The 13692-nt window shown below is 31.9% G+C and overlaps 1 protein-coding gene across 1 annotated transcript; it reads right to left on the minus strand.

Annotated features, from left to right (window-relative positions):
* Nucleotides 1–8980: 8980 nt before the first annotated feature.
* Nucleotides 8981–10446, minus strand: LOC127798215 (transcription factor bHLH118-like). Its single transcript, XM_052331604.1, has 3 exons — nucleotides 10159–10446; nucleotides 9560–9907; nucleotides 8981–9407 (listed from the first exon to the last, which is right to left on the minus strand). The coding sequence occupies exons 1-3, from the start codon at nucleotides 10288–10290 to the stop codon at nucleotides 9336–9338; spliced, it is 552 nt and encodes a 183-aa protein (XP_052187564.1). The 5' UTR covers nucleotides 10291–10446; the 3' UTR covers nucleotides 8981–9335.
* Between the last annotated feature and the right edge of the window lie 3246 nt (nucleotides 10447–13692).

Raw genomic sequence — 13692 nt, forward strand, 5'->3', positions numbered from 1 at the left:
AAAAGTAAAAACAAAGACTAAGAGTTAGTCAACTTTTACTTTACAGTGAAAAGAAACCAATCCTTCCATTATTTCCATTATTATTATTATAGACTAAAATCAATTCTTTGAAAAGAAACTAATCCTTTCCATTATTACCATTTAAACAAAGACTAGCAGACTAAAAGTTGACGACTAACTCTTTGAGAAGAAACTAATCCTTCCATTATGACCATTATTTACTTTACAGCGTTCATATTAATTCATTGGTCTGACAGTCATCTCTGTAGATTATAAAATGGTTTCCCTGTACTATATGCAGATCCTCCCGGCCATGAAAATATTGGTTGCCTTTCCTGCTTTTCTTTCCACTTTTTGGTCGGTGCATGAGTGCACAACTGCGCATGCTCCAACATCATAATTTCTTCTTTGAGTTCACCTACTGTTTACCTCCTAATCTTATATATATATATATATATATATCAGGTAACAGGTTCCCCAAGAGATGGAAAAATTGCAAGGAAGTTATCATCCAACATGGTACGTAGTTTAATTAATTAGCAGTAAAAAAGGTGTAAAAAATATTATATGTTTTTGAAGTTGAAGAAGATTTAGTTTTAGTCCTGCTAGCTAGCTAGCTTAATTCATGAGTATTGAATATATATATATATATATATGTTGGCAAACTTTGATCTTTAGTTTTCTCATCAGTCTTTTTGAGTTATGATCTAACAATTGGTGACTTAATTTGTCTCTTTTAAGTTAGTCTGCTACTCTTTTACACTTTTTATTATCGTGTGAAAAAAATATTATTGTGACTAATTTAATCAATGCAAGAACTTGATCTTGTTAATTGGACAAGTGAACGTCCAATCTCCTCGTCATCCATCCTCAGTGCTAGCTAATGCCAATATATCAAAACAACAATTGTATTCATATATAATTCAACCTACTAGCTAGCTAAAACTAATTTGTGTTGTTGGTCGACCATACTTTTACTGACACAAAGATATTATTTGATATATAAACCATTTATGAAAACACATGAACAAAAGAGGGAACAAAGAGGAAAAGAGAATCATGCATGCATGGAGATGTAGAATTCAGCCAGAGAAAGTAAGAAATGGCTCAACTGTTTATTGCCCGCAATTGTAAAATAATGTCCCCACAGGGGCGGAGCCAGCAATATTTTTTAGTGAGGGCAAAATTTATTAAGAAAAAAATTAAAAATTAAAAAATAATATAATAATATAAATATACAAAAAAATTAACATAATTTAATCAATACCTTAATTTTAAAAATGAAAAAAAAAAAAAACCTTTTTGAGACAAAAATTGGTAAGGGCTTATTGCTCACTGATTAAGCGAGAGGGAGAGAGAGCTGGAGTTGGAGAGGCAAGCAGCGTCCAGCTCCAGCGAGCGATCAGTGACGGAAGGCTAGAGCCCTGAGGGGTGAGCGGGCAAGCGATAGAGCCAGAGGCTCGAAGAGAGGCAGCAACTAGCAAGCATGAGCGACTGACGGTGATGGACTAAGCGAGGCGAGCGAGAGCGACTGACGGTGATGGACTAAGCGAGGCGAGCGAGAGCGACCGTAGACCGAGAAGGTGAGCGGAGGGCGAGCAGAGCGAGTCAGCGACCTCACCTCAGCGATGGTTGAATGGTCCGAGTTGCCGAACGGAGGCCGGAGTGAGTGAGAGCGACAGAGAAGAAGCCTGCAGCTGATAGCTAGCAAGAGCGAGAGAGGGAGAAGGGCAGGGGCCAGGGGGGCAGGCGGCGAGAGCTTGAGCGAGAGAAGGATTGAGGGAGGGATTTAGATTTTATACCTAGGCTTGAGTGTAGGCCAAATCAATGGCGGGCCAAGACCCAGTGAGGGCCTTGGCCCTCATTGGGCCTACATTGGCTCCGCCCCTATCCCCATATGTTATTCTCAATATGTATGTATATATATATATATATACTTCTTAAATATCAATTAATAAAAGAAATAATCTTGAGTAACATTATTAAAAAAAAGAAAAAGAAAAGTCAAGACATTATCAACATTTTTAATTTTTTACAAGTTAGTTAACTTTCACTTAATTGTAAGTGTTTCTTTGTCGTAAATCATTGTTAAATGTTTACTGTCACTATTTTTTCACACATTATTAAAAAATAAATATTAATTGAGCAAAGTAATATATTTCTCTTAGCAATGGAGGGTTATGTATCTAGTTTGATATTATGTAGCCAAATATTCTGTTATGTTGTCCGACCCTTGCATTCTGTGTTTACCTGACACGAGCAATATAACAGGATCCATATAACTAATATATAGATATCTTTTTTTGAGCAGTCAATATATCATTATTTTATATAATAACTCGAAAAATCCGTTGAGAAAAATACTAGTAATGTAATTTGTACAGTTAAAAAATTAATAATATTTTTTTATAAGATTATTATTAATTTTGAGTATACAAAATAATATAAAAATTTCTTATACAAACAATATTACAAAAAGGGTAATATTAACCATCGTATTAAAATAAATGAAAATAATGGTTAAAAAAAACTATAAATGCATGCACCTTAATTTTAGATAAACTTAATAATTTATTACATCTTATTTTTCAATATCAATTAGCTGATTAAATAATTTAAAACAAGATGTATCTATTATGATTAAACCCTAAACATGGTATATCTATCATCAGTAATTAAAATTATTTAAAAAATAAGAATAAAATATAATAAATTCATTTTATTTAAAAATAAATGTAAATAATTAACATTTCCTTGTAAAAAATTATATGCACGCATGGCGACTCAGAAGAAAGATGCACGTTCAGATTAGGCGGCATTGCTGACCTCATCAGTGATGTCAAATGCCACCTCGTCAGTGATGTCAAATTATTAGAGGAAGGGCTATTCTGATGTTACTAGTAATTTTAATTAAATTTTAGTTTTTTAATTAGAATTTAATTTATTATTAAAATATATTTTTTAATTTTGCTACCTTCTCATCAATCTATCAAGGTGCACCCACTGTTTTTGCTTCTCTCTCTCTCTCTCTCTCTCTCTCTCTATATATATATATATATATTTGAACAAATGATAACTTGTTGATCGGATCATGACAGGGAAAACGTTCAGTATCGGATCAGATAAATCAGGCAGCCAACTACATCAAACACCTAGCTAGGTAGAAGAAGATCAGAGGACTGGGTGCTAAGAGGGATCAGTTAGAAAGATATCTAGGAAATGAAAGTTCAAACAATATCTTTTGGGTTAATAATGTTACAATAAGCCAAAATTTGGGTTTAGTGGAGGTTAAGTTCGTGAGTGGTACTTGGATCAACAAAATTTGCAGCTATCTACTTTGCCGGAGCTATTGCTTCAACAAGGGAATTGCCATTCTTAGCAACCAAAGTGGATGAAACGTTACTGCAAATATACAATACAATCTGAGGTACAATAATTAGTTACCAATTACTAGATTTGAGGTTGATATTGAAACATGCTTGGACACTCGAATCGATCTATATATATATATATATATAACTAATATAAATATAAATATATATATGTGTGTGTGTGTGTGTGTGCAAAGAGTACAAAAGTTACTCATCAACACTAACTCCCTTCATGGATATATATTATATATCTCTTACAGGCCAATGATCTAAGTTGTTTCAATATAGCTGCGCTAAAACAAGAACTGAACAGCATTCTGAACGAGTCTGCAGCTAGCAGAGAGACAAATTTAGAGTAAGAATTAATTATGTGGTTTTTTAAGCTGCTTGTCACTAGATCTTGTAATATATATGCAAGGATTAATCCGTCTATATGAGCAGTGGACCTACTTTTTGGAGGGGGGGCTGCTTTAAATTTCCAAAAATCATGAGTTCTAATGTTTCGTGCTTTACATTTTTTCTAATGCAAAAAATTGTTAATAAAACTCCTCAAATATAAATGAAACTAAAAGGGATTTGGTTTTTTTGGATAACTAAAGCAAATTGGTAATTAGTGCCAGTTACCGTCACTTATTTAAAGCAAATTGCTAATTACTGTATATATAATGTGCTTAGATACAAATTGTTTGCCAAGCACTGGTATTATTTTTTTTAAAAAGATTTATATATCAAAATTTGAGATTAATATAGATCATCATATCTAATTGAAACATAGAACTAAACTGAACCAACTTGACTTTTATTAAGTTGAGTTAGCTCGATTATGTACAGGGATTAGTTTGATTTTCAATCTAATTTTATGGACTCAATAGAGATTAATTAGTTTGGTTCTAAATTAATACCAAATTCAAACCCACCACCAAATTAATACCAAATTTAGAGCTAACTCGAAAGATATTAGTTTGGTTCTAAATTAGTACCAAATTCGAATCAACACTAAACCCTAAGTTCATGAATGTTCCTAATTTTGACCATTAATTGTAATTAGATAACTTGGTAAGAGAGAGAAGACTCGTCTAATTATATATCCTAGCCACCAAAAAGACCAATAGGTAGGAAGGAACAAAAAATCAAGCTTTGGTAGAGATAGGATTATCCAAAGATGGTAAAAGTTTACATTTTTGTTCCTATGAAGACGAGAAATAGTTTTTAGTTTTGTTTATTTAAAAATTATGTTGTGATCATTGATTTGATTTAGTATAGATATGTACCTAACAACCATGTAGCTTAATTAGATCATACTATTAGATTAGGAAGTCTTCTGATAGTAGTTGAGGCTGTGAATTTATTAAGTTTTTTAAGTCTCCTACTCTTGTTTTTGTTTTTCATTTTGGTACGCTATGGTTTTTCGGGCTCTTTGCCTGGTAATTGCTGGTTGATTTGCTTAGTGTAGGTTTTTTTTTTTTTATTAGGGATATTTCTTTAGTTTTTGTTTTTATTTTAGTTTTTAGTAAAGAAAACTATGGAACAAGATAATTCTTGATATAGCCATTTATTTTTATAAAAATTTCCTGTTGTAAGTGATATTATCTCTGAATTATTGTTTTTATGTATATATAATCTTTTTTTTGTTAATAAAAATTTGTGTGAGATCACTACTTTTTAGATATATACTTCCAACAATTCACAAATTACATATATTAAATAAACACAAAAAGTTTTATATGCAAATGTGAAAATGTGATTTGTTGTTAAAAAAGATGAAAACTTTATAGCTTTATATGCAAATGTTTTATATTTAAAAAAAAAAAAAGAGAGAGAGAAAGAAAGAGAAAATTCCTTAAAAAGTGAAATTGTGATTTGTTGTTAAGTTAATAAAGTAAAACTTTAACTTTATAGCTTTCATTTTTATTAAATTTTAGTTCTAATTTAAATAAAAACTGAAAATTTAACTTCTTATTTGATAATTATATATGGTGTTTATTTTAAATTTTTTCTTTAGTTGTTTTGTAGTATACATATTGCACGGCCAAATATTTGTAGATTGAGATCATTATATTCTTAATCTTTTTGCTGGACTTCTATTATTATTATTATTATTATTATTATTTTTCTTGAAAGATGCCATTCTTATTAGCATTGCTGAAATTTTCCTTCAGAGATTAAGTTTAAGCTAGCCTTCGCTGAAAGATAATTAAATTTGAACTCTCTGCACAAACGGTTCTAAGACGAAGATCTCCGAGAAGATATCTTTAACCTTGTTTTAAGGCAAATCAAATGGTTGATTAGGACAAGATCCTGTGCTACTGGATATTCAGGATCGACTATTTTGCTTATTTGTTCTTTAATAAATAGAGGAAATTTTATTAATTAAAAGAAACAATATCCCCAAAGGAACAACCAGTTTAATATATTTGGATCACCTGTTTTGCTTGATTGGGAAAACCATCGTGTTGATTAAGTAAGTTCTTAAAGATTCTAGATTACTCAAACCTGTAGGATTGTGTAATCCTACCTAACATGATTTGGGTCTAAACTCCAAATATGTTAATCGGTTATATTTAAAGGGAGAAGCTTTTTAATTAATAAGTAGATTAAACGTTAAAGTTCTAGTTCTAAAATAATTAGTCCAGAAGATGATGCATTGTATATTCATTTTGATCGCCTGTCGTTCTCCACTTGCATTAATTCTCATTCAATCCAATTTAATTAATAAAGCAAATTCATTCAGTATAATGATGATTTGATTCCGTATCAACTTAATGGTCCAAAGACTTAAAACCATATAAAAAAATTCATATTTTAGAACTTCAAAATCTTCTGTAAAGTCGGCAAAATCATTGTTGGCAAACCGTGCGAATATATATATGTCCATATAGTAATATCTTTCAAAGCTTAATTAATATATGCCGTATCTTTCTCCTTACATACGCTTCAGTCTCCATCTACAAGTGGAAATAATTTATATTGATAATGGATAGAGTTGATAATTTTAAAATCCGTTCATTTTTATTTTTATTTTCTGCAAAAATTGAGATTATATATAGTAAACACATAGTCTCGACTTTATCTCCCCAAAAAACTGTTCTGAATATTAGAGAAAGTAATTTGTGTTTATATATGAAGCACCCTGCACATTAATATATGTCTTAAATTAACACATATTCATGATAAGGATAAATTTGTAAATAATAATGTTAACTCTATTAAATAAATTTACAAGTTTAGCCTATCATAAATACAAAACGACATGTAATTAATTTCAAATATTAGCATTATTAATGTAACGTCTCAAAAACACAAAATACAATTTTGATATTCTGGTGAGGTAAAGACATATCTCAGAGTAACTCTCATCTCCACCCATCTAATTAATTACCCTCCCTCTAGTTTGTGTTGGTGATTGTAATGTGGTAAATAGTATTAATTAGTAGTTAAATTTTAGTAGGCTCCTCAGGGTGCTCAGGAGCCTATATATATGGCAGATCAAGGATACATAATGAGGCTTTCATCTTCCATTTCTTTAAAAATACTTCATCGAGCAAAATACAAATTAAATTGGATGGACGTATGTCCTTTTCTTTTTCATATAGTAAAGCAACATAGGTGCCAACATTATAAGACAGAGTAAGGGTTGTAAACCTTATACATGATCCAACACAAAGGGATACTACAACAAACAAAAACAACAGTAATAAGCAAAAGCATCCCATTGACAAATCTTACTGGACAACATTCTGATATCAACAATAGTAGTTACAATAGACCCGAGGAAAAATATCGAAGTGGAATTCAAGCATTAAACTAAAAGAGTGTTAGGAACCCAAAGAGCTTCTCTTAGGAACTCTCTGATGGTAGGAACCTGGCATAGACTGCTTAAAGGGAAGCTATGATAGATAGGTTTATAACCCCAACGAGGGATGAAAATGGCCATTTAGGATCTTCTCACTCTCAACGAAAGGCTATTACACCTATCCTTCCATTTGTCTCACCAACTAATGAAAGTATCTAGGGCTTAAAAATAAAATAAAGTGTTTTTTAATTGCATTAACAAAGGAAAAAAGAGAAAAAAATAACGAGAGAGAAGCAAACCCAACCCAACATAGCATTTGGGAAGCTAGTCAAAACAAGAGACGACAACAACCAACAAATCTCATGGCAACAAGCAACCCAAATATCTTCGCAAGAATTTGGATGGATTGAGGGCAGGTAGTCAAGGAGGAAGAGGCCATGTGTAGACTAAGTGTAATTTAATTGGTTTTGAAATTCCAATGAAGGGAGATGAGATTATTATCCCAAAGAGATTGTAGCCCATACAAAGGTTTGGACGCCATCTAGTCTATATATACCATTACCAAGAGCCACCATATTTTAAATAGAAAAAATAGGTCAACCTAGCTAAAACACCTCGGGGACATTAAGAAAAATCCACAGCCATACATATTAAAAATTACCTATACACAAACGAAAAGTGAAATACTATAAACCTAAGCTCAACCATTTATCATTTGAGTCAAGTAAAAAAAAAGGACTTATCTTTAACTACATCATCATTAGAGAACTTGTATAGATCAAACTCAATATCATCCACTACTATCAAATGCAAAGAAGAGGGAGACACAATTTTACATCTATTTTTCAAGAGTAGTGTTAGGAGTCATGACTGATGATGTCATCTGTTATGTGTCGCATCCTCGTTAAAGGAGGTGCTAGACAAAAGAGACAATAACATATAGTCTTTTTAGCCTTTTTCAATGAAGAGGCACCACAAAACTGATACATACACCGTCATCAATTATAACTCCTAGCATTATTCATTTCCCAAGATTCTATAGTCAAATTGCTAACAAAAGCCCCAACTAGCATAAAACCCAGCCCATGAAGGTACTTAGATCAATCTCGGCCAAGAGATGAGTGAAGGCAAAGTAAGGATCTAAAGAAAGAAAAGTGAGGAGAGTACTAGATGTAGTATGAGGGCTAGATTTGTTTACAAGGGAAGAAACAAGGTGAGGAAGACGAAAAATAGAGAAAAACAGGAAAAGGAGACATATACCTAAGGTTTGCACCAGGTATCATTGTGGAGAAAAAGGATTTTTAGGAGATGTCAAATTTCTCTTCATGCGTAAATAAGAGAAAGGGCTTACATTCTTAAAACAAAATGTACTTGTTAGATGGGCTTAAATCTTTGAAACAAAGTTTATTTATTAGATTTTATTTTATGCTCTTGGGGCAAAAAATAAAAAACCGAAAAACTATTAAGTTGCCAAAAATCTAGTTGGTTGTGCAGGCAACAAATTAAAAGTGATGTGTGACGTCAGATGGTAAGTTTCATGCTTGAAGAATTGTTGGAGCAATGGCCACAAATAACTCGAGACTGCATAAAAAAAGAACACCTTTGAGTGCTCAACAATTCTTGGAAAGGAGTTTTATCTTAGAAGTAGGCATGAATCAGCGTCTATATTTACTAGTGTGTAACTTAGCAGATTCAATCTGAATAGTTTGTGTCTATCATATACAAAGAAATTAATTGGATATTCCAGGCCATAGACTATATATACCTGCACCAGATACAGTAAAAACATGCTAGAAAGCCATTCATGTGTAAGACTTGAATAGATTCTACATGTATATCCACATATAGATACATATATATATATATATCAATCTCTAGACACACTGTGTACAGAAAGATTTGAAGTGCATTTCCAAACCAGCGTTAAACATTAGAATTTGTCACACTGAAGGAGATAAATATCATCATCACTCTCAGGCCTCATATGATAAATATGAGAAGATCAACTATTAAAGGAATTGGACAAGTTCCGAATCTTTTTGGTACTTAACAACCACATGAATAACTAGATAGATATAGCATGAATCATCCACCGGAAAATGTATCACAGCCTCCAAATGTTGCCTATTTAGTTAGATTTTGATATGATGGCAACGATTGCAAGTTTCTTGTCAAGAACCGTTCACAACATTGTTTAACATTTGTTGCAGCTCAACGAAATTGACGCAGTTCGGATCAATCACCTACGAAATATATATCATCCATGTATAGAGAAGAAAAATTAAACATAAAGCTCTGATTAAGCCTTCCAAACAATATATAATTTATTATAGAAGTAAAGATGCATATATATATATATATGGAGAGAGAGAGAGAGAGAGAGGGTACGTAGTACCTCACACTGGATGGTATGAAGAAACTTGTCATTTACTTGAGTGGAATCGCAGGTAACAACGTTCAATCCCTCCTCAAGCAGAATTTGCATCAGTTTTGATAGTTTCAAAGTTTCTTGGTACATACTGCTAATCACCTCTATTTTCACTCCTCCCAAACAAGGGAAGACTGTAACACGATTCATGGAGTGGCTTGATGAGCCTCCTTTCCCAGGATCTGAAGAAGAATCTGATGAACTGGACGACTTCTTCAGCTGATCTCTCTTGTGATCTAATTCTTTCACATTGTTTTGCAAATTCTTAATGTAGTTTACTGCCGCGGCCATCTGATCTGCAGTTGAACGTTTCCCCTGAAAAACCCATTAACGTAAAGATTCATAAAACCTAGCTTATATAATTCACACACACGCATACACACATACATGTTAGGTAGATATATAGCTCCTTAAATTTAGATTTAATTGAGATTGAGTGGATTATCCCCTTGTGTGATGCTATGTGGAAGTAGACGTTGAATTCCTAAAACCAGCGGTGGTGAACTTGGAAAAGAATGTACAGTAGGAAAAAGGAAAATAAGAAGGAAATAGACAGTTGATCTGACCCTGATGCATTCAAGAGGAAGCTCAGATCGAAGGGAAGCATAAAGAGTGGCCATTTCTTGTCTTCTCTTGCGCTCGATTTCCCTATGTATAATCTTCTGATCTCTATCATCATTTTCTCGCCCAGTACTCATGTAGTTGGTGGGATTGATTCTCTCTCTCAAGTGAGTGAATGAATATATACCAGAAAATTAAGATCAGACGACAGTGATCATGGATATGGTGGTTAGCAGGAGACCTGCATCAAACCGTCATTAGTACGCACTGAGGAGCTTAATTGGGAGGATACACAAAGATTGTTGAATCATGAAGCTGAAGGGGTCTCTTTATGAAGGGTTTATAAAAGTAGAAAAAGAAGATAAGAGGTTGGTAAATTAGGGCCTGATAAGATGCCTCTCCTGTAGGCCTAGGATTCCAACAATACATAAAATCTCTTCTTGTACAAGGTTTTAATGGAAGTGACATCACCATCAATTTAATTAATTGGATGATATTTCATGGCCGCTTTACTTTCTTCAAGTTCATGCCTTCATGCCTCACCCTCCAGTTAATCAATAATTTGACTTACAGTATTATTAAATTAACGAAGGATTTTTATTATCTATCTTTAATGATTTCATGTTTATTTTGAGTTGGCTTTGATTTTAATACGCAATTATTATATACATATAACCTACTGAATAGACTTTTGATGTGTTATTGACTCGTTATATAAATTACTATCATGTCTAGTGGGTGTTGACCATAAAATATTTTTGAATTGTCTTGGATTAAATTGAGATACGAGTTTGCTAGCCTAACTAATGAGAACACTAATAAAAATTAAAGAATATGGGTCTGTCCTGGACTAATTTCGCATCGTTAATTTATTACAAAAATCTAGTAAATATATATATTATTTAATTTTATTAACTTAAAAACAACTAGCAACTAATTAACATTTTGTGGGATAACAACTGTAATTTTACAAATTGACAGTATTCTTTCGTCTCTACAATACCAAATGCTCTCTCTCTCAAATTTAAAAAGCTTTAAGTCAATGTTTAGAGAGCTTCCGGAAAAGACAGAAAAGTAAACATCAATAAGATTAACATATATAATTTCTTACTTAATTAGGTGGTGTTGCAAGCACAACAAATGAGAAGAACATGCATATATATATTTACCAGATCAAAGATAATTTCAGGTTATTCCGAAGAAAAAATAATAATAATAATTTCAGGTACCCACAAGTAATGTCTTTATAATTTTATAAATTTGAATCAGTATCTTTGTCCCTTTTTTCTTCATTATCGTCATATAGACTTGACATCTTTAATAAACGACCGTGTTAGGCTTTTTTTTAAAAAAAAATAAAATTCTCTTGCAAGTGTTCTGTCTTTTCTTTCTAATGATATAACAATTTTTTTGATAAAAAAAAGATGGATAATTAACAAAGGTTTACAAAAGCAAGAGACACAACAACTATACGTAGACACTTTTGGAGGATAATTTACACAATTTTTATATAAAGCCATCAGCTGACTCAATTTTTTATGTAGACACCATGTTAGAGATTAATTTGACCATTTACCAAGATTCAATGATTGCATCATAAAATTATTCACTCAATAAACTTAATTAATTAATATTGATAAGGATTCACTCAAACCTCAAATAATAAACATGCAAGCTCACAAAATTCAACCACTAATATATATCATGTTAACTTGTTCGAGAGAAAAAAAAAAAGAAAAAATATTTTAACCAGTCAATTATACTCATTGTGCAAATGAGCTACCACCTTGATGGTTTATAATACATTTTAGTATTTTAGATATGTTTAGTGTCATCTCATACTTAACAACTCATGGTATTTTACGAAGGAAACGGTGCACGTGTGTATAGGGATGACTTGTTCTTCATTCCACCTTTTCTTAATTTATTTTCTGGGCAGTTACATCCACAGTGCCGAGAGATATAGACTTGACTTCTTGAAGCCGCCAAGCATGTGACAAATGTGATGACTTATTATTCACTCTATTTTTTGTTAAGTAATTTCTTCTACGGCCGCTAAATGAACAGCGCCAAGAGATTGAAACTTGGCCTTTTCAAGCTGCTTTCCCTAATCATCTTCCAAAAGAGAGTGATCTGTAAATGGGGCCAAAAAGATGTGAAAATGAACAACACATGCACCAAGATATATAATAGATGGTCTTGTCCACATTCTCCGACAAACCAGGTTGGAATATATATCTTTTCTTTTCCTTTTCGTTTTTGCAAAACCTTTCCCCATTTAATTAACTTTCAGACAATTGTTTTTCACTCAACTGGCATTTGAGCGAGGAACACATTTGTATAATCTACACAGTAATTAATGATTATCGTAGAAATCTTTGACTTTAAACTTCTTGTTCGATCGTTAGTGTTTTATATATATATATATATATATATTTTCTGTTTTTTGTTTCTCCTTTTGCTTTGTATTGTTAATTGTTTTGTTTTTGATTTTTTATTTTCTTCTCTCATTTTATTTTTTCATATCCAATAGTTTATAATACAACAACAACATATCCAACCTTTATCCCACTATGTGGGGTTATCCAATAGTTTATAATCTCTAGAATTTTTTATTTCTAATACTGCTAGTGAAGTTGCTTTGTTTTAATGAGTTTTTTTTAGCAAAAAGCTTAAGAGATTGAAATATATAAAAATCAAATTAGTCGGAATATTTATGTATGCATGAAAGGGTACATGCACTCTATTTCATTAAGTAATTGTTTAAAAATAAAAGTTTAGTAGACTCACTATTCCGTATTTAAATGGTCCCCGTCTAATTTCAACCTTACCGTGGGGGATATTACTCTTTTTCTCAAATTAAATTTTGAAAGTCGAAACAAAAATTAGATCTTAAAAAAAAAAAATCAAATCTTAGATGTCCGTTAAAGGTCAATAATCTTAAAATGCCTATCAACAGTAATCAATATCGCTAAGTAAGATATAATATTGATAGCTACGAGAGAAACTAACAATCTTTTCTCCTTTAAAAAGGTGTGAAGACATATATATATGACATTTTCTCTTCTTTTTTTTTGTCTAATTCACACACACACATATATATATGGGTATATTTTCACCATATTCATTTGTTATGTTCTTTTCTTTTATTGCATATATAATCTATTTTTACATAATTAAAGTAACCTGTTACAATAATTTGGAAAATTATAATTTGAGAAATATCTAAAAAGTGGACGAGAGAAAAAAGTGAAGAAATATTATGGCAATGGCTCCCAAACGTCACAAAAAAGCAAGCATCCTTGTATTGATGTAGATGGCATTCACACCATTGACGGGAGAAAGTATATTCTTGTACAGTACTAAATTCTAGCTTTTTCAACCCATTTTTCTCGAAAGTCTAATCTAAATGTCGGCACATTGATCCTTCTTTACTTTTGCTTTGGTTTTTCACTTTTTTAGTGTTTTTTGGGTGTGGAAGATGGTGCAAATTAACCACTGTTTGCAAACATCATCAGAAGATGACGCAAGTAGTGGTT

This window comes from Diospyros lotus, chromosome 3 (genome assembly GCF_014633365.1).
Source record: "Diospyros lotus cultivar Yz01 chromosome 3, ASM1463336v1, whole genome shotgun sequence".
Taxonomy (NCBI): Eukaryota; Viridiplantae; Streptophyta; class Magnoliopsida; order Ericales; family Ebenaceae; genus Diospyros; species Diospyros lotus.